This window comes from Typopeltis vanoorti, chromosome 9 (assembly GCF_054136105.1).
Source record: "Typopeltis vanoorti isolate ZY-2024b chromosome 9, IOZ_Tvanoo_1.0, whole genome shotgun sequence".
Lineage (NCBI taxonomy): Eukaryota > Metazoa > Arthropoda > Arachnida > Uropygi > Thelyphonidae > Typopeltis > Typopeltis vanoorti.
Genome location: NC_143557.1, coordinates 69,471,675 through 69,498,065, shown reverse-complemented (window position 1 = coordinate 69,498,065; position 26,391 = coordinate 69,471,675). Strand labels below are relative to the sequence as shown.

General features: G+C 34.4%; 1 protein-coding gene across 1 annotated transcript in view; it reads left to right on the top strand.

Annotated features, from left to right (window-relative positions):
* The window catches only part of LOC150103130 (uncharacterized), a 607,032-nt gene that overhangs the window by 251,715 nt on the left and 328,926 nt on the right, over positions 1-26,391 (top strand). Inside the window, exon 14 of the mRNA XM_090397550.1 lies at positions 3,469-3,583. Coding sequence (XP_090253676.1) covers positions 3,469-3,583 — 115 coding nt within the window. The remainder of the gene's footprint in view (positions 1-3,468; positions 3,584-26,391) is intronic.

Below are 26,391 nucleotides of genomic sequence, written 5' to 3'. Positions count from 1 at the left end.
ACAAACATCCATGAAATTAAAGATCAGATGAGTCATAAAAATGCTCTTGTCATGGATTTGCCCATACTTCAAAAATCCTAAAAGTATAAAAATAGTTGAAAATAAAATATTTCTTCAAAGATAGAGAAACCAAATGAGTTATTTGAGAATACTTCAAAAACCTGTAGAAGTTTAGCAAAAAAAAAGTTTTCCCATCAGTATATATAAAATGTTTATGGCATGTGTAATGCATAATATTTCAGGCATTTTAAAATTGAATACCTTTAAAAAACTTTAGATAAACAGTCTTGAGATTTTTAATTTTGTGGTAATATTTATACCTAAAAAAAAAAAAAAAAGTCAAGTATCGAGTAAGTAAGAGATTGACTTCAGGAGTGGTGACTTGGTTGGTGTTATTTTTAGTGGTATTATTCTACTGCTGTTGTGTTGCTTAAATTTCAGATGGGAATCTGCATTCCATCTGAAACAATATGACAATATCACCAAACAAAGAGCTTCTAAATCACAGCTTTCTCACTATTTTTTGTTTTTAACTGACTGAATGTTTTTAATTAAAATTCTTCTTGAAGAGAATGAAGTTAACCAGTCGGTAACCAGTGAAATTGATTAAAAAATGTTACTTGCAGAGGAATCTGCAGCATTTTACTTCCATCTAACTTCCTCTCTTTGTAAATTTAAGTCCAATTGTGCTGAAATTCTTGGAGCTTTATACATCACATAGAATGACTGCACTTTAATTTATTTCCAACTTATTGTCATTTCAATTTTTTTTTTTTTTTTTTTTTTTTGACATGAAATTGTCTAAATTAGCCAAACTGTTCGGCTAATCATAGTCAAGATTCCAATGTTGTATTTCATTAACACTAGATCAGAGTTATGTTCATGCATGCATGCATGCACTAGAAAAATGAATCTAATATGCACTTTGTTGTAAAATATAGGATTCCAAAATTATTGAACATCTCTTATGGAGATGACACAATTACCAGACCTGGTTTTTGAATGCATCTTGAAATGCTTTTCTCAATGCAGAGAAAATATTAATTATTACAAGTGATTGGACAGTAATAACATTGCATTATGATGAAAGTCAACACTTTTTTTAACAAAAGAAACAAAATGTTTAATTATGCCTATAAGCTTTTAGTTGCTAAAATGATAGTTGTGGAACTACACATTGACAAAGAGACCAGTTGTTTAATTTTATTTGTAATTCGGGCATAACAAGTTAGTGAAAAGATGGGTGCAGAAATTGATTTTTTTCAAAAAAAAAAAAAAACCTAGAGAGATAAATGCCATATCTGATGTAGCCTTAACTAAATAACAATCTGCTCTGAGAGATCTTCCAGTCCATATTCTAATTTCATTTGCAATCGTAAGGTCTATAAATAAACAGAGTTTTACTTTAAACAGAAGTGTGAAGTAAAATAATATTAACATTCCAGTATTCCAGTTTGGAATACTGGAAATGCAAAATTGTAATAAGTGTATAATGAACTAATAAAAGTAATACTTTTAGTTCGTTATTCATTATATTTTATTAGTTCATTATAAAATGAACTAATAAGAGTAATACTTTTATTAGTTCATTTAATGATCTGTTTGCTGTCGAATGCTACCATTTCAAACTATTGGTTTTCTTTAATGGTGGTAGCCAGGAACCAGCAATAGTAATGACTCAGGTTAAAGGCTGTAAGCAAATTCTGACAGAACAAGAAAGTAGCATTATTTGCAAAATATAATAGATTTATTAAGTAGTATAATACAGATATCCAGAGAAAGTATGTCTTTTTATACTGCTTGATAGAAAATGATTTTCATGTGTAACAAAACTACAGTAACAGAATTTACTCATAGCTTTATTGGTAAAATAATAAACTAAACTTGTACGTGTTTTGCTGTCTACTAACACAGCTTTGTAAGCAAGATAATTGCACTGGAGAATTACACAATAAACCCCAGTCACTTCTAATAGCAGTTATTTTGAAATACAATAATAATGTAGATTAGTTGTTCACATCATTTGTCATATCAAGCCTGAAATGTTCATTATTGTCCAAGGTTTTTAGAAAAATGGTTATTGGCAAAATAGAGGTGTAATAGGACATAAACATATAAGAAACTTTCACATGTCATAAACTATAAAGTCCAGGTTGTTCCTATTTAAGGTGCCATGCAATAGTATTATTTCATAGGATTCCTGAACACTTTCATGCTATCAGTGTCTGTGCATGTGTAAACTGCTGGCAGGAACTGGTAATTTATACATTAAATAGAATTGACTAGCTTTAGCATATGTATGTATGCTGCTTCCACATTCCACAGTCAACTTTTTACAAAGCTTATAAGAATGACATGTTAGGTGTTCGTAAAATTAACATTTGGGAAGTGTCTGGGTGATATTGAATATCTGTGAGGGGGGTAGGGCAACCCCTCTCACAGATTTGGGTGCAATTAAAGAACCGTTATGATACATAACATGGCTGCTGAAACACGAGTACAAGCACAAAGCTTCCTCAGGACAACAGTGTTTTTTCTTGCCCTTCAGATAGTTAAGGTGATGGTGAGAGAGCTGCAATCCCCTAGATGTGAACGTGCTAAATGTCCTTAAAAAGATTGTCTTCAGGGTAAGGAATTGAGACAATAACCAGGCCATTCATGATGTTCTTGGAACATATGTCCAGTGTAAGCTTTGTTTACAGGTATGCAAAATTTTGTGTACTCCAGGATGTTTTTAAAAAGGAACAGTGGTTTTTGGTGATTTGGGGAAAAAAAAGAAAAAAAAAAGCCTGTTATGTAAGCAGGTTTAAAAACAGTTCTAATATTGAACTGTCATTATTCAACTGATGTGCATAACTAACTACATTATTATTAATGTTTTTCAAAAAAAACTGTTTAGAAAGGTTCAGGTTTATATGTTTGCTAGTATAGTTATCTTCCTAATGAAGTTGTTAGTAGTAATTAGTGAAACGTATAGATTTTGTTTATTATTTTTACAATAAAACTCTGATTAAATCTTATTGTAATTTTTATTTGTTGTCTGTAGTTCAGTTCAGTAGGTTTTTATGTTTGTTTCAAAGATAGCAAATGATAATTTCCTTATAGGCACAGAAGGGAACTATTTGGAAAATGATAGCTACAATGAAAGTTGATTTTCTTTGATCAGCATTTATTAGGCAACTTTTATATCACTGTCTTAATTGATCTAATTTTTTTTTGTATAGCCAAAGCTGAGAGATTTTCTCTTCTTAATTTTCAAAACAATGCCTGTGATATATACATAAGTAAAATTCTTCAAAATGAAAATCAGTAGATTAACAGAAACAACAACAGTCATGAATCATTTATGTAAGATAAGTAGAACTAAAGTGCTCTGTTTTCTTGTAGAATATGCTCTTTTAGTATCTAAATATAGAGTAAAAGTAATGCCGAGTATTATTAAAAAATTAAGTTGTTTTCATTTTTTAGCCATCTTTTGGGAAAAGAGCTTTGACTTTATCAAAACATGACAAAAATACCAGTGTCATCTGTACAGATGAAAGCATTAATCTTGCTAAGAAAACCCATATAAAGGAAGTAGCAGGTATTTTTTTTATTTAAATTCTTTTGCCATGTATTATAGAGTAATGCATTTTTATATGATACATAATTTGGACTGACATTGTGGATTTTTGTTATTTAGAATATAAACCCTCTTGCTAATTGACATAGTTTTTACAGTTCCATTTTGTCTTTTACAAATAATTACATATGACATGAATTACTAAAAGTGATATTATGGTTTATTAAGTTAAAGAAGTTTCATATCATAAAGAGTTTTTATGATATGATATGAAAATAGAATGTCAAAAATTGGTGCATGCATTACATTAGTGCACAAAGAAGAATTAAGTTTCAAAATATTTTGATATTTATACTTTAAATTTCACTTACCTGATGACATCTTCAAGATGCACTGAATGTTTGTAATTTGTCTCACTAGAAAGGAAAAAATCTTCCAATCAAATCAGCATCTTAATTGGTTGCTCTGAACACACAAGTAATGGACAGCTAGCTTGTACAGTACTCACTGTAGCAAACCTTAGAGAGAGAAATAGCTTGTTTTAATGCAAGGTCTGCTATAGTAGTGTGTGTGTGGGGGGGGGGGGGGGAGACTGAAATATAAATACCCAAGAAGATATTGGCATTCATTTAGGTAACTATGAATTCTTGAGCATATTTTGGATCATCTCCCCCCCACACACACACCAGCCACTTTAACTGGTCTTTAAAATATCCCTTTCATGTATTGCATAGTTTGAAATATTGATAGGCAGCAGTTACGAAGTATTTTAAACATTGAATAGTCAAGGATTAAGCCAGATTATTTTGTCACCTTATAATTTCAAGTTTAGTATTATTGCAATAAACACTATTCACAAATTGGGATGTTACCAAGATGAAACTTGCCTTTAGTGGTATGCAACATTTATAATGGAGTGTTGCATTACATCTAACATGCACCATTAGGGAAAAATGCAACTAGAAAATATGAAATTAGTTTCTGTATTTTTTTTATAAGATGATATTTAATATGCATATCTACAATTAGCTCTGCAATAGTATGTATAATAGCATGCATAATAAGTTGCATAATATTCAGTTTTAAACTACTTTTCTAAAAAGATTGCTGTGGCGTTCTCAATTTTTATATAAACTTTCATTATTGAGGAGAAAAAAAAATTGCCAGAAGGATTTTCAGTCATCATCTAGAACTGAATAATCATACAAAATCAGAATGAATTATTCTGAAGATTTAAGAAAACTGCCTTGATGCAATTTATATGATATGTAACTGCAATGACTTGTTTCATTTAAAAAATTTAAAGGATCCTAATTGTTAGACAGTGAGAAACAGGCCAGCAAAGACATTAACAACAAAAGAAAATAGTATAACAATATAAAAGTTAATTCTAAAAATGACCTGAATAAACAGTTGTCAAATTTCAGTACAATGTAACACTGTACATAAATGCTGACAACCAGTTTAACTTCAGAAATGAGAACTACACCATCACAGACTTTTGATAAACTGAGATAAGGAAAAGGTAGCTTAGCTTAAGTGAATTATCTTGACCAAGAAGAACCAGCATTACAGAGGGGGTTGCTATGAAAAATTTCTCCAAAGTGAAATTCAGTATTGTTGTGTTATATTTAACTGAAAATAGTAATGCATGCAAAGGACAAATCAAAACATTTTTGAGTATAAGTTCTGAATGATATTAAAAATGCTTTTATAGATGAAAATGAAAACATTTATATTATCATAATATGCCACAATAAAATAATTCTACCTACTTCCGTTGAATAAGAGAGAAGATTGATCATCATAAAATTCCTGATATGTCCCCCTCAGGGAGTGTACAGGATAATTATGATAGTATTACATAAAAAAAAAAGTTATACCATTACTAACTTCCAATAAATTTTCCTCAAAATTAATCTTATCCTGTCACGAACCAATCAGATCTTATATTTCTAGCTTTTAAGTCACATTTTACTGTATTAATCCACCTACATCTTGGTTTTCCTCTGTGTCTTTTTCCTGTCAACCTGGAAAAGAACAATTGTTTTAATAATCTTTTCTCTCCCATTCTGTTTAAGTGACCATACTAGCAGAGATTATTTCTACTAACACATTCCTAAATACCAACAATGGCAAGTTCTTTCCTAATATCCACATATTTAATGTGATACTGCCATTGATGCATCTGTTCACTCTACTAATCTTTCTTAGAAATCTCATATCTTAAATCTCTAATTTTTGATCAAGTGTTTTATTTCTAATCCAGCATTCTTAGGTCCATAAGTTAAAATTGGTTTGAACACCATTGTATACAGCTAATTTAGGAGTACAATGAATATTGTAGTTGCAAGGGAACTTGAATTACTTTTTAGATGGGGCTGCCAGTTCAGCGTAGAAGTGTAAAGTTTTAAAGTTCTAAAAGCACAGATGGGGGAGTTCAGAGTATAATATGGGTGGGGATATCTTAGAGGTGGAGGAGATGAGGGGGTCTGGAGGAATTGGTGATAGGGTCCTGAAATTTTGGAGCATTTTGCTAAAATCGAGGATAGTGTTTAGATAGGATATTATTAATTTTTATTCATTCTATCCTCAATTTTATCAGATTTTCTCTATAACAATTATTTCTATTTCTGCGTGTTTTTATTTATGCACAAGGGTTCACTCCGATTGGTACCAAGACCAAAATACAAAAATTAGATATTTAATAAAACAAAAACAATATATATACACTTCAAACAAATTTACATAACTAACTACAAAATTAAATGGATCCAAGGCTTTTCAAAATAAACTTACACTTAAGAGATCACCCATTTTCTAACTCATTCTATTTCTGATTTGTTTAACATATACTTCATCACATCCACTAGACTAAACACTTTGTTTACACAATAACAAAATGTTCATAGCCAGTTTCTCTGTTAACGCCCTTTTCCGAAGATATCTCTTTTCTTCTTTTTCATAGGATCCTTTCTCATCACTCTCATGTAGCACATATTAATTCTTCCTGACTCAATTCTGTCTCCTTTTCCAGTAGAAATAACAGTTAGATCTGGCATCCTTAAGACAGATGAAATTTTCCATCAACATTTCCTCGAACATTCCTTTATCACATCAATTGCAATATCTTCTTTTATTTACCAATACTTATTGACAGTCTTAACTCCTCCACTTTTGAAAAAACTCGCAGTTCTACGATTTCCTTTTCAGAATCTACTATTAATCTTTCGATCAGCATTTCCTTGAACATTCCTTTAGAACATCAATTGCAATATCTTCTTTTATTTACCAGTACTTATTGACAGTCTTAACTCCTCCACTTTTAAAAAAAACTTGCAGTTCTGTGATTCACTTTTCGGAATCTACTACTAATCTTCCGATCAGCATTTCCTCGAACATTCCTTTAGAACGTCAGTTGCAATATCTTCTTTTATTTACCAATACTTATTGACATTTCCCACTTTAAAACTTGCAGTTCTACGATTCCTTTTTCAGAAAATACTATTAATTTTCCTCTGACTGTCACATAAAAAGAGAACTTAATTTTTTTCTCAGAATCCAAATATTTGCCTGCCTGCATTCTCTTTTCTTTCCAAACGTTCTCTTGTTTTCTCTGTTACCATGATACCGAACACTCTCTCTGTCAGCTGTCAATCACCCATCAAATTTTTCATAGAATGGGCGGTGATTGGGAGGGTGGAAGAGAGAGAACAAGTGGCCATCCCTGGAAGCTATAGGAGGGTGAGCAAGGGGGGAGCGGAGTGGATTTTTTGTTTAGAGAATTGTGGATGGTTGATATACGTTCCCCAGAAGTGTGATGAGCATAAAGACCGTGAATGCATTCAAGCCACTGTATGATGAGCTGTGTGGGTGTGTAATGGAAGACCTCCTACAGTGAGTCGTTTGACTCAATGGAGGATTGATACTTGCTTCATCACTTGAGATTTCCAAATCAGATTCATATTTCTCGTTAATTAGAACATGTAACAAACTTAGTTTTCTCTAACTTCAATATATGCTAGATTAAATCTCAGATCTAATATTTTTGAATAAAATAACATCTATTAATTTCTTCATAGAGAAATTTAAGATAAATTTCTAAGCTGGAGATGATTTATTTTTATCTTTAGATAAATCCATATTCAGAGCTGTGATAGTCAGGAGCACTTCCAGAATTAAAGCAATATTTCTGCTCTTCAATACAAATTTTATGACTGAATAATATAAACTAAAATAAAAACTCAGATAATAATACCAAATAAAGTACCTCTAGCAACAATGAGTCTTGGTATGTGATCATGCTAGATAAGAGATAGTAATAATTAAATCTGTTTAGTTATTATATCTAAACAGTGTGTAAAACTAGCTAAACAAAAGTCATGGGAGGACTTTGGCAAGAATATAGAAAATAAATATCAAGAAGGTGGCAAAATATTCTGGAGGTTGTTGAAGAAGCTTAGGAATGGAGGAAAGAGTGCTGTAAAAGGAATTAGAGATGATAAAGGTGAAATGAAAACAGGAGAAAAAGATATCCTTGAAGTATGGAGTAATTACTTTGAAAAACTGCTAAATGAAACAAGCAGTGATGACAACACAGTGATAAAAAACACTGACCAGGCATGCAGTCAGGAATACATATCCATACTTGAAGTAGAAAAAGCCATCAAAGGCTTGAAATGTGGAAAGGCAGCAGGAGTAGATGATATTCGACCAGAAATGCTGAAGTATGGTGGTATAAGAGTCTTACAGTGGCTGCACTGCATAGTTCAGAAAGCCTGGACAGAGGGACGAATTCCCGATGATTGGAGTAGAGCTCTCATAGTACCCATATATAAAAAGGGAAATAAAACTGAATGTGAGAATTACAGAGGTATTTCCCTACTGAGTGTTCCTGGCAAGATGTATGCAAGTATACTTGAGAAACGGTTGAGAAGAATTGTGGAAGAAAAGCTTGGTGAAGAACAAGCTGGATTCAGGCCAAATAGAGGCTGTCAGGATCAGATCTTCACTTTACGACAAATAGTCGAGAAAGCATGGGAATATAACAAAGATCTGTATTTAAGTTTTGTCGATTTGGAAAAGGCATATGACAAGGTGCCAAGAGAGAAGCTATTCAATACGCTGCAGTTATATGGTGTCAATGGGGCATTATATCAAGCAATACTTAGTCTTTATTTGAGTTGTGAGTCAGCAGTTAGAATTGAAGGAAGTACAGGAAGATGGTTTAATGTTAAATCTGGTGTGAGACAAGGATGTACATTATCCCCTCTGTTATTCATTATCTATATGGATCACATTATGAAGGAATGTGGTATTAAACCTGATATCAAAATTGGAGATGTTAATGTCAGCTCTTTGCTTTATGCGGATGATGTTATACTTCTAAATAAATCCGCTACAAGTCTGCAAGATTCTCTGACTAAATTGAATAGCTGTTGTAATAGATATGGTATGAAGGTCAGCAATAAAAAGACAAAGACAATGAAAATAGGCAGAATCATTGAAAATGTCAACTGTGTTGTGAATGGAGAACCTGTGGAACAAGTAAAACATTTCAGCTACTTAGGCACAATTTTTACTGAAGATGGTAAACTAAATATAGAAATAGACAACAGAATCAGCAAAGCTGGTATGGTGGGAAGTCAATTGAATAAATTCATATGGAATAAGAAAGAAATTAGTCGGAACACTAAATTAGCTGTATACAAGACTGTGTTCAAACCAATTTTAACTTATGGATCTGAGAGCTGGGTCAGAAGTAAAACACTTGACCAAAGACTAGAGACCGCAGATATGAGAGTCCTGAGAAAGATTAGAGGCGTGAACAGATGGCATCAATGGCAATATCATATTAAAAATGAGGATATTAGGAAAGAACTTGACATTGTCAGCATCCAGGAATGCGTTAGCAGAGCTAATCTCAGATGGTATGGTCACTTAAATAGAATGGGAGAGGAAAGATTAGCAAAACAAGTATTCTCTGCCAGGTTGGCAGGAAAACGACCCAGAGGAAGACCAAGATATAGGTGGATTGATACGGTACAAAGTGCCTTAGACGATAGAAATATAAGATCTGATAATGTTGGAGTCTTGACAAGTAACAGACTGATTTGGAGGAAAATTGTAGATTGGAAGTTAGTAATGATGTAATTTTTTCATGTAGTACTGTCATATCCTGTACACCCCTTGAGGGTACATGGCAGGAATTTGATGATGATGATGATGATGATGGAGTTATTATATCTTCTATGTTGTAGTTTCCTTCCCAAAACAGCAAGAAACCATGCTGTCATATTAGGATGATGTGATTGATGTAGCAGTTAGCATAATCATTTTTGGTCTGGCTACAAAATTTTGCAATGCTGAATTATCAAAGAATTTCTGAAACATAATTACAACTGGAAGGTGAATTCCATTTACTGTTCATATTTTTGGTTATAAATTTTGTTACTACATTTAAAGAATGGCATTAGTATGTTTGCATATGCATGTAAGCACTACTTAAATAGATTAACTGCATCAGGCTTCTTTCACAGTCAAAGGAAACAATGATTAACTTCCATTGAAGTTGATGTTCTTTAGTATTTAGGGTCTGCATGAAATTTTTAATATAAGACATTGAGTTATATATATGCATGTGAGAAATTTTGCTGAGCTTCAAATTTATAGTTTTATGAACTGATTACATCAGCAGTTCATTCTTATTATCAGCTTTTCTGTTTTGAGGTTCAGTAGAACCTCGTAGTGCTACAATTGCATCAAAGATGTTAAACTTGTGCAGTATTAAGTGTTTGCATTTCATTTTATTTACCTTGGTTACATTACATTGTATTCACTGTTTGAGCCAAAACATGATTCTGGAATTAAATGTGTTGCATTTGAAATCTAAAAGTCTTCTGTAACAGTTCAGCTTCTTTTATTTTTTTTAGTTGAAACATAATTTCACAAAAAATATTAGCTTGCAGTCATTTAGTAGGAACATGTACAATTCTATAGATTAATATCACTTTTCTTGTTCTGATAGTGTTGATATATAGCTCCTCTTGCAGTTAATAATATTGCCTGGTAATGGAACTTATAAAAAAATGAAATAATAATCAAAAAAGTTGATTAAAACAGACCTTTTGGAGACTGTTTTCTGTTAATTCAGTATTATCACTTTGCATTTTTAAGGTTGTACATAATTTTTGACTGCAGGGTTGTAAAGTTAACGTTTTTCTTTTGAAGTTAATAAGCTGGATATTTTCACATTTTTATAGATATCAAATGGAATGTATGAATTCTGCTACTGAAAGTATTCCCACATAATTCCTGAAATCTTTGAAAATCTGATAACAATATTTTACCAGGCATAATTTATGCCACCAAAAATATGGCCTGTCATCAGAATTATTCTTGCTGTGTGATGATGATGATGGTGGGATCAATGAAATAATACAAGTGAATGCATATTTTGTTTTCAAATTGCCAGCAGCATAGTTCCATTTATAAATGTTATTTGATTTGAATATTGTTTCAGGAATGATTGAACAGAGATGTAATTATGCATTTTTAGATCTTTGAGCTGTACTTACATCACTTAAAATAATTTCAAGTGATCATATTGTCTAGCAGTCATGCACAAGACATTTCAAAATAACACACATTCACATTTTGGACATATATGAACCAAATGCCAGATGGCTAAAAATAAGATGATGAATCTGATACAGTGAAATCTCGATTTAATGGACCCCAATTCAATGGACTTCGGATTTAACGGACATAATTTGACAAATAAATACAGATAATGAAATAATTAATAAAAAATATATAATACGGTGGTTAATCGGAAGCGATCAGTAGTGTTTATAAATTGCATCTTTGGATACATTTGCATATATTCATGATGTTTCGTCCGTACTTGTAATAGTTTGACACGTGCATGTACTTTGGTTCGGTAGCATAGTGTCAGTAGTGTTGCTAGCACAAAATACGTGGCATTAGGCTGTTGCTGGAGTAATTTTTTTTTTAAACTGTTATTAATCATTATTGATATCAGTCAATATGTGGAGGTAAATGAAAACGAGTAAACGATGATGTCATAGAAACTTGAGTTAATAAGTGGGAAATTGGTGCATCTATTCTCATGTTTGTGAACTTTATGGAATGAAAAAAAGCAAACAGTTTCAGACATACACAAAAATAAAGACAAATTTACTCAGTTTTTGCAAAAATATAGCGCTGAGAGCTCCAAGTGGTTTCACTGTGTCGGATAAGAAACGTGAAGTTAACCAACCATAAGAATTTAGAAGAAAGAGTTTACAAGTTGTTTGTTCAGCAACAGTCTAGTAGCATTGTTGTTTGTGGTGTTGAACTAAGGTCAGCTGCTGAAAAACTGCCACAGGCAAGTGATGGGTGGCTTTGGTGCTTTCGTAAATGCCATGGCATTACGAACAGGCAACCGTGGTGAATCACTGAGTGCCAATATTGAACAAGTTGAGCCCTTCAGAAAATACATCAATGAAGTCATTGAATGTGAGAGTGTTATTTTGTCTTAAGTTTACAATGCAGACCGGCCTGTTCTATCATGCTGTTCCCAAAAATACCCTTGCGAACAAACATGAGATTAACATGTCTGGCTGCAAATTAAACAAGGAGTGCATTTCAATCCTACTTTCTGCTAATGGCACGCATCACCTGAAGCCGATGGTAGCTGGAAGAGAACGAAAGCCTCTTGCTTTGAAGAATGTTATGAATCAGTTGCCTGTCATCTGTTCCAGCTCAAGGAATGCCTGGTTTACACGTGACATTTTTTCCAACTGGTTTTTCAATCACTTCATACCTGAAGTGCAAAACTACCAAGAAGAGGTCTTGAAAATCTCTCCTGTGCAAAAGCTGTTTTACTTCTTGATAACATATCAGCCCATCCTAATGCCGAGAAATTGATGATTAGGAATGGAAGACTAAAATGTATCTTCCTTCCTCCAAACACCACTTCTGTAATACAGCCATCGACCAGGGAGCCACTGTTGCCTGCAAGAGGTTGTATAAGAAGTTGTTTCTTGAAGAGGTCATAGTTGTCTTGGAGAACGAAAATGATCCCAAAGAAGATACAAGAGGAGCCAGGACACTACAGAATTTGTGTGCATACAAGTTCATCATCTTTATTGCTGCTGCTTGGAAGGAGATAAAGACTACAACATTGGCTAATGGACCAAGTTACTGAACGGGAGTGAACCAAAATATGATTTCAGAGGTTTTGAGACCTCTTATTTCATTGAAACATTGATATGAGCTGGTGATAATGTCAGTGAGAATGACATTGAAAAATGGCTAGGCATTGATGAGGGCGATGTCTAGCCATTGTTCACTCAGTCTAGCCCAGGCTTCTAAATTCTCACCCAGGAAGAGATTGCTGAAGATGTTCTATGGGGCGATCAGGAGGTTGACAACGAGGAAGAAGAAGCAGTTCCAGCTTATTTGAAACTAGCGGTGGTTAGAGAACACATGGACGACATCATCTCATTCATAGGCGCATCTTCAGATCCAGAGGTGATTGTTTATTACAAACATTTTTGGCAATTTCAATCGTTAATTATTAAGAAACGATATAAAAGTGGAAAGCAACTGAAACTTGATGCTTTATTCAAGCCCAATCCTCAGTAAAATGGTATTTACATAAAAATGTTCTCATTAAAATATATTATACCGCTGAAAGCGTTTTATTTTCAATACTATTCCTAAGATTCGTGATTTTACGGACAGTTCTTAGTCCCTACTGATAAATTTAGAACTGGAGAAGTCAGGAACATGAGTATTTAAATAAGAAAAACTGGTAATAATTCACTAATAATTAAAAAAAGAGAATTACTGATAAACATAAGAGAATTTCATGATGGATGGGGCATTTCCTTGTTAAACAAGGGCCCCTTCATTGCTTTTGCCAGGAAACCAGGGCAAACAGCAAAAAGTAAGCTGTTGGAACAAATCCTAAAGCACACCCCCAACTCAACATCATCAGAGTTCAAGATCGGTACTGTCAACATAAAGAAGCCTGAATGGCAAAGAAATGGAGTTAGCTGAGGAATTGGATAAGTACCAGATCAACATAATAGGGATGACTGAAACAAAAAAGACAAAAACTAGTGAGATCTTTCTGAGCAATAAATACAAAATGTTATATTCAGTCAATGACACTCAATGAAAAGGAGTAGCAATAGTATTCAACACTAAATACGAGGTTAATCTTCTTGAATGACAGGCAGTTTCAAGCAGAGTGATGTGGGCAAATATCAGAATGGGGATCTGGACAATGAGACATATTTGTGCCTATGGTAAATCCTCTGACAGAGGGTTCTACTAAGGTAGAAGTGCCATAATTTTTTGCATAAATTGTAACATTGTGAACTCTAGACAGACAGGAAGATCTGTTAATGTCTGTCTTGGAGAACACAAGCTTCTGAGCAATAAATACAAAATGTTATATTCAGTCAATGACACTCAATGAAAAGGAGTAGCAATAGTATTCAACACTAAATACGAGGTTAATCTTCTTGAATGGCAGGCAGTTTCAAGCAGAGTGATGTGGGCAAATATCAGAATGGGGATCTGGACAATGAGACATATTTGTGCCTATGGTAAATCCTCTGACAGAGGGTTCTACTAAGGTAGAAGTGCCATAATTTTTTGCATAAATTGTAACATTGTGAACTCTACACAGACAGGAAGATCTGTTAATGTCTGTCTTGGAGAACACAAGAAATACATTTGCTACCATTATTATGGCAAGTCAGGACTGGCAGATCATGCTTTGGATACCTCTTTATCCAAAATTAGATAGAAGAATACCAGTGTGTGTGTAAAGGCCATTACATGTCAGAGGGACTATTTTTATTTAGCAGTGGCAGTAAACAATTTACTAACCACAGCAAGTATTGGCTGCATTAATGTGCTAAAAATTTTGAACAGTCATCTTAAGATGAGCTTTAAGATTGGCACTGCCTGTGAGCTGTGTCCAGTAGTCTTCATTGCTGTTACATGTCCCTTTCTGAAAGTTTTCTCAGTACCCTACTAACATGATATACATCATAAAAATTTGTGTTACTTTGGTTTAAAAAAATCTCCCAGATTTTTTGGGTGAAAACTGTGAAAACTTGTTCTGTTCAACATTAGAGGATGACAAATTAGAACTTCAGTTCTTTTGTCGTTTACAATTTGATTTGTTGTGTGCTAAAGACATACTTGTTTATATTTATTTTTGGTTTTATAATATAGATTCATTATAAAAAGGAAAAATACCTTCTGTTTCTCCCAAAATTTATCTCTCTTAATTTTTATCTTTGCTACAAAATATTGGATATTGGTTTCCTTCACCCTCCCGTTTTTTTTTCCCCTCTTTAAGTAACAGGGTTCATTTTGTAAAATTATAGCAGTGTAAAATTTTCACTATAGCTAATGGGATGTTTTCAGCCATGTCAGTATGAATTTCTTCTGTCTTTTTTTTTCTTACCTGTGGATTAGCGCCCTTCTCAGCATTATCTACATGACTAGAGAAGCAGTTGAGTGGTTTCTATGGACTAATATAGTACACTGAACTGACCCGTTCAGTTGGTAACAGTTATGGAAGCTTCCTGATCAGCTGGCAAAATAAGCCTATTGCTGCTTACTCTGCCTGAATATAGCAGCTTGCAGGTGGCCACTATGAAGGCCATGCTTGGATTGGAGTCTTGGCACTGCCTGTGAGCTGTGTCCAGTAGTCTTCATTGCTGTTACATGTCCCTTTCTGAAAGTTTTCTCAGTACCCTACTAACATGATATACACCATAAAAATTTGTGTTACTTTGGTTTAAAAAAATCTCCCAGAAAAACTAACATATTTCAAAAATGTTCTCAAAAAAGTTGTAGAAGTATATTCATTATCATCATCATGCATATCAAGGATTTAGGCCTAGCATGGCCTGTTCTGGCCTTAGAAGTCATCGTTGAATCTTTTAAGAGGATGTCCTGGTTTTCTTTTTCCTAATGGCTTTTAATTTAAGGCTTGTTTTGGTAATCTTTCTATTTACATTCTTTGAACGTGTTCCATCCATTTATGTTTATATTTTTTAATTTTTTCTATTACTGATTCTTGGTTTAATTCTTTCATAATTTCTTCGTTTCTTTTGTGATCAAATAGAGTATACTTTGCAGTTTTTCTTATAAACTTCATTTCTACTGTTATTAATTTTCGTTTGTCTTTTTGTTTTATTGTCCAGATTTCACTTCCATACAATAAGACTGGTAGGGCTAATGTATTGTATACTTTTAGTCTGGTTTGTTTTTGAACTAGGTTTGGTTTAAGTATAGAGTTAATTACACCTGTTATTTTTAAATATTTTGCTATTTTTACATTTATATCTTTTCCATTTTCATATGTGATCATACATCTTAGTTAAATGAATTCACCTGTTCTAATATCTTATCTATTATTATCTTAGTTCTTGCTGGATCTTGTCCTTTAAAGGCCATAGTTTTTGATTATTCTGTTGATATTATCATACCATAATCTTTGGCTATCTCATTTAGATCTAAAAATCTGAGAAGGGCGCTAATCCACAGGTAAGAAAAAAAAGACAGTGGAAATTCATATTGACATTTAAATCTTTCTGTAAGTTATCTTCAGAATTTGTAATTAGTATTTGGTCGTCGGCAAAAATGAGTGTTTAAGTTCACAGTAGGAGAAAGTTTAATACCTTGATGGAAATTTTTATTCCATTTTATTATTATTTCATTTAGGTAAATATTAAAAAGAATTGCTGAGAGGGAACATCCCTGTCAGACCCCTTGTATATTGGTATATTGGAGACCATAAAGAAGAGGTGACTTAAATGGATAGGACACCTACTAAGGCATAACAGTTTCCTCAAAACAGTAATAGAAAGGAAAATCCTGGATAAAAGAATGAGCTAGAAGACAAAGAACGAACTTCAGTAGACAACTATGTGAAGATTCAGGAACAAGAAGATATGAAGAAATGAAGAGAATCGCCAAGAGAGGAATAAATGACGGGAATAGTGCAACCAGTCCATGGACTGAAGGACCACTAAGGAAATGATTACGAGCAAGGTGGTTTCCCGTTGCCCTCCTTGATGTACTCTATCCTATGACTGTATCCTGTGTGTTCACGGGGCTGGTTTACCTGCTTGTGGGATGAAAAACCCTGCTGTCCACACCCAAGACCGGCTAACTTGGCTCTGGCTGAAGAAGATCCTTCAACTCCTCATGTCATCGACAGGAATCGACCTAGGACACTCCTTCTCTCAGGCATATGGTTGCGAAGCACAAAGCCACTAGGCTAACTGCACAGACCCTATGGTACTACAGTATTGCAAATTGAGGTGACCTTCAAAATTTACATTCCTCTTTTCCATAATCTGTTATTTCTTCTACTCTTCTAATCCACATACTTGGACTGATCTAATAACAGAAATAATTCTTTCTAGGAATGGGTGCCTTTATTTCCCATTCTACTCAAAATACCTGATTCTCATCTAAGTCTTTGTTTTCTAACAAATGTGCCAGAGCAGCCCAAGCTAAAAATGCAGCTACGGTAGTTCAAATTAAAAATTCCAGCTCGTAACAACTATAAAAAAAAAATCATCAGCAAATATAAAGGAAAATGCACTGTGTTTGCCCCCTACTCAAGTGGCAATTGAGCTTTCTACCCTGATTCCTCTTTCATCTTGATGGAGCATTGACAACATCTCAAGATAAGGCACACCTCTTGTTATCAGTCTTCTCTCCACTTACTATTTCTTAAACCAAATACATTATACATCCACTGATTTTTTTTTTTTTTTTTTTTTTTTTTTTTTTTTTTTTTTTCCCCTTCAGTTGTACTAATACCCATCCTATATCTCCTTTACAAGCTGTCATACTCATCTACATCTATCTGGTAGAAGGAAAGCAAGTTGTTATCCAGCCTATTCCTCATAAGAGAGATAGTTATTAAACTATCATTCCATTGCCTTAGCCTCAGTACCTTTATGCGATGGAGGAGGTTGTCAACTATAGCCATTTTCTTCACTACCTAGAAACCCATTAATTAGTGATCAGTATGGATTCTGCCATTTTTGATATACAGTACCCCTCAATAACCTTACCTCCTCTTTGGACAGAAGTCATGGAATGATTTGAAGAATTGCATGTAATCACTCTTGATATTTCTAAGGTATTTGACTGAATCTGACACTGTGCTCTTGTTTCCAAGTGCCATCTTATGGTCTCTCCTAATTTTTGTGAGCATATTGCCAGCTTCCTCTCTAATTGTTCAGTACATTCCATGAGAGTTGGTTTTCTCTGATTTTTTCATCAATTCCAGAGTACTGCAAGGATCTATGCCCTCACCTGCCTCCCTCTCTCTCTCTGTGTGTGTGTGTGTGTGTGTGTGTGTCATCATTATCAGTCTTGGGACTAGTAGCTCAACAGCAATTTCCTCTATTCCACTCTGTCATTGGCTTTCTTCTTAATCTCCTGGTAACTCTTCAGGCCCATGCTTTCTTTGACTTGGTCAACAAAGTTTTTTCTTGGTCTTCCCCTACCTCTTTACTCCTCTATTTTGCCTTCAGTTTCATGCATTGCCAGCACCACATTTCAAAAGCCTCCAATCTTCTTATATCTTCTCTGCCTAGAATCCAGGTTTCATATCCATATAGTGCGATACTCCATATCAATGTCTTTATTAATTTTTTTTTTTTTTCAATTGCAGGTTGAGGTTTCCTGTTAAACTGCTTTTTATTTTAAAGATTTGGGTTTTTGCAGTATTTATTTTTGACCTTATGTCTTCTCTTGCTCTGCCACCTTCTGTTATTAGGTTTCCTAAGTATTTAAAGCTTTTTATTTGTTTCCCGTTGATGTCTATATACTCTATATTGATAGGATTTTGCCTGTAACAAGGATTTTGTTACTCAATAAGATTATTCGGGGGTACTTATCTGTGTTGATTTTCATTTTATATTTTTTGAGGTTATTATGGCAAATTTCAAACATGACCATTTATCTTTATGCCGCTATTTATTTTATTTTTAGTTTCTTGAATGGCATTTTCAATATATAAATCAAATAAAAGTGGTGAAAGTATGCATTCTTGTCTTACTCCACTTGTTATATTTATTATTTTAATTTGTCCATTTTGATTTTTATATATTTGATAAATTATTTTTCTATCCCTCGAGTCTATACTGATATTAGTTAGGCAATTTAGGAGTATTTCTTGGTTTACTTAATCAAACACTTTCTCTAAATCAATCCTTTATTCTTTCTGAATTCAAATTGGTCTTCATCCACTAGACCAGTGCTTCCCAAACTTATGTATACCAAGGCTCCCTTTGTAAAAATTAAAATATTTCATGCCCCCCCCATAAAAAAAATCATAATATAGACATATATTGGAATAAAAGCCAAAAGGCTATTTTTCTGGCAACCTTAATAATATTGAAGGGAATACAAATCCTTTGATGTTTATCTGCCAGTAAGTGAAACTCTAAGAACTAGGACTAAGATCCATGAGTTTCATATGGAAAAAACTATCGGCAAATCCAAGTGTAATTAACCACTTAGTAGTACAACACCAAGGCAACTCGTATCAAAGGTGGAGCAAGCTTCCTCACTATCCTTGATATTTTCTCATAATGTAAAAACACAGCCCCTAGGGGATGTAATACTGTAATTACATTATGAGGAGAGGTCACTACCCAGACCGGTTTCAACCTTTTTTGAGGTCTCATCAGTGAGTAGGTAGACCTGGAAGATAACAAGGTTTAAGTGAAAAGAATTAGAAACTCTAGTTCTTAGAGTTTCGCTTACTGGCAAAAAAACATCAAAGGATTTGTATCCCCTTCATTATTATAGACATATATCATCATCATCAAATTCCTGCCATGTACCCTCAAGGGGTGTACAGGATATGATAGTACTACATGAAAAAATTTACATCATTATTAATTTCCTATCTACAATTTTCCTCCAAATCAGTCTGTTACTTGTCAAGACTCCAACATTATCAGATCTTATATTTCTATCGTCTAAAGCACTTTGTACAGTATCAATCCACCTATATCTTGGTCTTCCTCTAGGTCGTTTTGCTGCCAACCTGGCAGAGAACACTTGTTTTGCTAATCTTTCCTCGCCCATTCTGTTTAAGTGACCATACCACCTGAGATTAGCTCTGCTAACACATTCCTGGATGCTGACAATGTCAAGTTCTTTCCTAATATCCTCGTTTTTAATATGATATTGCCATTGATGCCATCTGTTCACGCCTATAATCTTTCTCAGGACTCTCATATCTGTGGTCTCTAGTCTTTGGTCAAGTGTTTTACTTCTGACCCAGCTCTCAGATCCATAAGTTAAAACTGGTTTGAACACTGTCTTGTATACAGCTAATTTAGTGTTCCGACTAATTTCTCTCTTATTCCATATGAATTTATTCAATTGACTTCCCACCATACCAGCTTTGCTTATTCTGTTGTCTATTTCTATATTTAATTTACCATCTTCAGTAAAAATCGTGCCTAAATAGCTGAAATATTTTACTTGTTCCACAGGTTCTCCATTCACAACACAGTTGACATTTTCAATGATTCTGCCTATTTTCATTGTCTTTGTCTTTTTATTGCTGACCTTCATACCATATCTATTACAACAGCTATTCAATTTAGTCAGAGAATCTTGCAGACTTGTAGCAGATTTATTTAGAAGTATAGCATCATCTGCATAAAGCAAAGAGCTGACATTAACTTCTCCAATTTTGATATCATGTTTAATACCACTTTCCTTCATAATGTGATCCATATAGATAATGAATAACAGAGGGGATAATGTACATCCTTGTCTCACACCAGATTTAACATTAAACCATCTTCCTGTACTTCCTTCAATTCTAACTGCTGACTTACAACTCAAATAAAGACTAAGTATTGCTTGATATAATGCCCCATTGACACCATATAACTGCAGCGTATTGAATAGCTTCTCTCTTGGCACCTTGTCATATGCCTTTTCCAGATCGACAAAACTTAAATACAGATCTTTGTTATATTCCCATGCTTTCTCGACTATTTGTCGTAAAGTGAAGATCTGATCCTGACAGCCTCTATTTGGCCTGAATCCAGCTTGTTCTTCACCAAGCTTTTCTTCCACAATTCTTCTCAACCGTTTCTCAAGTATACTTGCATAGATCTTGCCAGGAACACTCAGTAGGGAAATACCTCTGTAATTCTCACATGCAGTTTTATTTCCCTTTTTATATATGGGTACTATGCGAGCTCTACTCCAGTCATCGGGAATTCGTCCCTCTGTCCAGGCTTTCTGAACTATGCAGTGCAGCCACTGTAAGACTCTTATACCACCATCTATCCCAATGGCTTTAACAGGCCTTTAAGGCCCACAACCTTCCAAGCATGCTTGGATTTCATAACCGAAATACGAGGATAGAATGGTCACTCCTATGCCGCAAGGTATTCTTGGCTGTATCCCTGTGTGTTCACGGGGCCGGTTTGTCTGCTTGCGGGATGAAAAACACCAGATAAACTGGCGGAAAAAACCCTACTGCCCGCGCCCAAGACCGGCTAACTTGGCTATGGCTGAGGAAGATCCTTCAGCTCCTCACGTCTCTGACGGGAATCGAACCTAGGACACTCCTTCCCCAGGCATATGGTTGCGAAGCGCAAAGCCACTAGGCTAACCGCGCGGACTCTTATACCACCATACTTCAGTATTTCTGGTCGAATATCATCTACTCCTGCTGCCTTTCCACATTTCAAGCCTTTGATGGCTTTTTCTACTTCTAGTATGGATATGTATTTCTGACTGCATGCCTGGTCAGTGTTTTTTACCACTGTGCTGTCATCACTGCTTGTTTCATTTAGCAGTTTTTCAAAGTAATTACTCCATACTTCAAGGATATCTTTTTCTCCCATTTTCATATCACCTTTATCATCTCTAATTCCTTTTACAGCATTCTTTCCTCCATTCTTAAGCTTCTTCAACAACCTCCAGAATATTTTGCCACCTTCTTGATATTTATTTTCTATATTCTTGCCAAAGTCCTCCCATGACTTTTGTTTAGCTAGTTTTACACAGTGTTTAGTATTCTTGCATTTGTCTCTATATTCTCTAAGAGCACAAGCTGACTTATTTGACAGGAACTTTTAGTATGCTTTCTTCTTTTCCTTCACTGCCTCTTTAACTTCCTGTGTCCACCAGGGAGTTCTGATTTTTTTTATCCTTACAGATAACCTCACCACATGCCTCTCTGGCAGAATCAATCAGTTTTCTTCAGAGTTTGCCACTGAATCTCCAAGGTTTGATTCCTGTTCTCAAACTCTTTCATTTTTTCTTCAATAATCTTTCTGTATTTTAGCCTGCAGTTCACATCTGAGAGCTGCTCAACTTTTATTCGCTTTAAAACTTTCTTACATGTTCTTCTTTTCAATATGAAATTCAATTTTATCCTGCTCAAGACTAAATAGTGATCACTTCCAATTTCAAATCCTCTGTACACTCTGGTGTCCTGCACCAGGGAGAAAACATCACTATCAACAATAACATAGTCAATGAGACTTTTCTTATTCCTCGCCTCTTCTCTCCATGTGAATTTGTGCACATTTTTATGTTGGAACATGGTGTTAGTAATAACCAGTCCATGTCCTGAGCAGAAATCCAACAGATATTTACCATTATTATTAGCTTTGCTCTTTTCTCCAAATTTTCCCAAAATATTTTTGTATGTCTCACAATCATTTCCTACTCTGCTATTTAGATCCCCAACAAGGACCAACTTTTCATTTTTCATTGTGTCAGTTGCTTTTTCTAAAGCCTTAAAAAATTCCTCCACTTCTACCTTAGTAGAATCTTCTGTGGGACCATAGGCACAAATAAGTCTCATTGTCCAGTTCCCCATTCTCATATTTGCCCACATTACTCTACTTGAGACTGACTGCCATTCAAGAAGATTAGCCTCGTATTTTGTGTTGAATACTATGGCTACTCCTTCTTTTCCTTGATTGTCATTGCCTGAATATAACATTTTGTATTTATTGCTCAGAAAGATCTCACCACCAGTTTTGGTCTTTTTTGTTTCAGTCACCCCTATTATGTCGATATGGTACTTATCTAATTCCTCAGCTAGCTCGATTTCTTTGCCATTCAGGCTTCTTACGTTGATAGTACCGATCTTTAACTCTGGTGATGTTGAGTTGGGGTTTATTTTCAGATTTGTTCCAGTAGCTGACTTTTCGCTGTTCGCCCTGGTTCCCTGGCGAAAACAACAGGGGCCTTGTTTAACCGGGCGACGCCCCAGCCAGCATGAAATTTTGTCATGTTGTACCATCATTCTATATTTTGGTTTAACCAATAAGAATACAATTTGGTCGGCTAAATCCCAAATTGCCAGCCCATCCTCGTCCGTTCAGTATCCAAGTAGATACCCAACAGGGTGCACCACGAGAAGGTGAGGATTGGACATTAGGTCAGAAGCCCTGGTCGGTTTTCCGCATTCCTTTAAAGGCTACATAGAGGTCTCCTCTCAGTTATACAGCTTTGACCCTTAAGCACCCCTTTCAATTTATATTGAAGATTTTGGTTTGTAATCTTTTTTGTGTTGCTTATCAATACCTTTGAAATGAAACATGAATAAGCATATATTTACTAAAATTCATTAATCGCCGAAATACACAGGAAGCAAAATTTGTTAACCAACACTAATGCGTGATTTTTTCCATTAAAATATAAAAAAAGAACGAAAAAGAAATAATAAATAATGAAAATTAAATACGTTTCTTTTAAGATTAAAAAAAAATCTACTTAATCTTAAAACATTTTAAAATTTGTTTTGATTATTTAACGCATCCCCTTAACAAAACTTACAACCCCCAAGGAGAGCTGCAGCCCACAGTTTGGGAAGCTCTGCACTAGACAATCTATTTTTGAATAAATTCTATTTTGAATAATTTCTAGCAGAATTTTGCTGCTAGAAATTGGCTGCATTTATTAGCATTATTCTTTATTGGTATTATAGTTGATTTCATAAACTCCTTTGTTATTTCTCCTCTATCATAGATTTGGGCTATTAATTGATAGAGTAAGGTTTTTGTCTCATGACCTAAATTTTGTAGTCATTTCTGATGATGCTTTATTAAATTCTTCTCGCATTACTTGGGTGGGGGGGGGGCTAGATTATCTTCATTTTGATTTTCTGTGTTAATATTGACATGTAGTTCATCACCATTATAGAATTTTTCAAGATAATTCTTCCATTCCATTAATATATCCTCAGATTCTATGAATATTTTCTTTTTGATGGCATTGTTTTTGCTGTTATTAAATTTGAAAATCAATTTGTTAATTTCTTTATGGGCTCTCTCTCTCCTTTCTTTTTTAAATAATTCATCTATGTTATTACATTATTTTCCAGATATTTTTTTTGGCTCGTCTACATTTTCTTGTAATTTGATTTTTAAGATATTTGTATTTGGCCACATCTTCTTTAACAGCATTTTTATATTTTCTTCTTTCATTCATAAGGCCAAGTATTTCATCTGTTATCCAATGTTTTATTTTTTTCTGTATTTTTCAATAATTAATTTTATGCATTTGTAATAGACTCCTTAATCATATTCCATTGGTTTTCAATATTCACTATTTTCATAATCTGATTTTTGTATTCCATGTACCAATATTCAGCTTATTGCTTGTCTTCATTTTTGAATAAGTACCAGATTTCATTGGCTGTCGACCTGAGAAACCTGCTGGACATGACTCTTTCAGTGAAGGCTCCATCGCCAATCTTGACTTCATTTTTAACTTCCATTGCTGCTTTTACTTGGGAATGTAATGTGGTGGTTTCCCCTTGCTTTCCACACTGCAGTATTGTAGCATGTATGCTACAAGAGGTTAATACTAGTAGCACTGCTACCCACTACTAGGAATGTTAGTGGCTAGTTGAAAGAGGAAGAAAAAACACTTCTCGAATACTCTAGTAGCTTCAGGGAGAATGGAGGACCTCCTCCTGGGGTTAGTAAGAAAGAAAAGAGACAGATAGAAAGCTTTAAATAAAAAAAAAATATATGACCAAAAGCTTTGAAATGGATCATACTTAGCTCTGAAACCCCATGGTGGCCATGCCCGTGCCTGCAAGTTGCAAGTCCCATGGGGATGTGTATGTATGTGTGTGTATATATATATATATGTGTGTGTGTGTGATCTTATCTCACTAATGTCCAGTCCTGTTCATAGCTTTGCTGATGACAATACACTCCATTCTTCTTCATTATTCTCAGCACATTGTAGTACTCAGATGACTCAAGATTCAATATCTTCTATTTCCAGTGCATCACTGATCTTCTTGCCATTCTCAAGTGGAGCAAAGCTAATTTATTAAACTTTAATCCTACTAAAATACATTCTTTTGTTATTTTCCAGGTGAAAGACTGTGCCTTACTCTTCCTTACTTTTGATAACATTCTGCAACCTACCAAGATAATTTTTTTCTTCTTGGGCTGACTTCCATATCTAGCATATCCTGGCATAAACACATCACGTCCATAGCCTCTTCTGCTCAATTCATAGCACTTTATAAATCTCAGATCTGCGGTGGTACACCAAAAACATTTATCAGAATTGCTTGGTTGTATTTAGAGGAGAGCTATTCACTTACTTTCGTGTTTATGCTCTGTTCTTCTGTAGGTATTTCCATGGACACTGCTCCACTAAACTATCCATCACCATTCCCTCAGCTTCCTATATTCATGTATAAACATAAGCTGTTGCTGTTCAACATCCATAGACCATTCAGCTACGAATTCACCAAATCGACTTCTCATCCTCTACTTTAATTCCATATACGAGGGTGGTCTGAATAGTTCTTGGCCTCGATGGCAACACTGTTGGCACGATTTTATTTTTCTAAGTTGGTACATCTATCATAAGCATCCATGTGAAATTGCAAGTCATTCTATCAAATAATTTGTTTTATACAGCTGTCGGAAGCAAAAGCGTTGTCAGTATCCTTTGAAATGGATAAAATTGAGTATTGTGCAGTTATAAAATTCTTTCTAAAAGAAGGTTTAATGCCAAAAGAAATTCATTCAAAGTTTATACAAATTTATGGGCACTTTTCTCCTTTATTTTTGACAATAAAAAATGGGCTGCCAAGTTGAAACGTGGCCGTACCAGCTTTGAAGATGATCTACGTGAAGGACGTCCATAAAATGTAACAACACCAGAAATCATTGATCAAGTGCACAATATGGTACTGGATGACTGGCGAGTCAAAGTGCATGAAATTGCTGAGACTATAGGCATTTCAAAAGAACGTGTAGGATATATTTTGCATGAAGAATTGCAAATGAAAAAGCTTTGCGCATGATGGGTGCTGCGCTTGCTCACAGCAGATCAAAAATGCATTCGTATGAAAATCTCTGAACAGTGCTTCGAGCGTTTTAACAAGAATAAAACTGATTTTATGCGTCGATTTATTACTATGGATGAGACTTGTATTCTCTATTATGCACCAGAATCCAAACATCGGTCAAAACAGTGTACAGAAGCCGGTTGTTCAGCACCAAAGAAGACTAAGTTGGTTCCATCAGCAGGAAAGGTATGGCATCAGTGTTTTGGGATGCTAAAGGCATTTTATTTATTAATTATCTTGAAAAGGATAAACAATAATCGGGGAATATTATTCCGATCTTTTAACAAAACTAGATGAAAAAATTCATAAGAAAAGCCCCGGTTTGCAGAAGAAAAAATCATCTTTTGTCAGGACATTGCACCTGCCCCACAAAGGTATTTTGGCAATGGGGAAA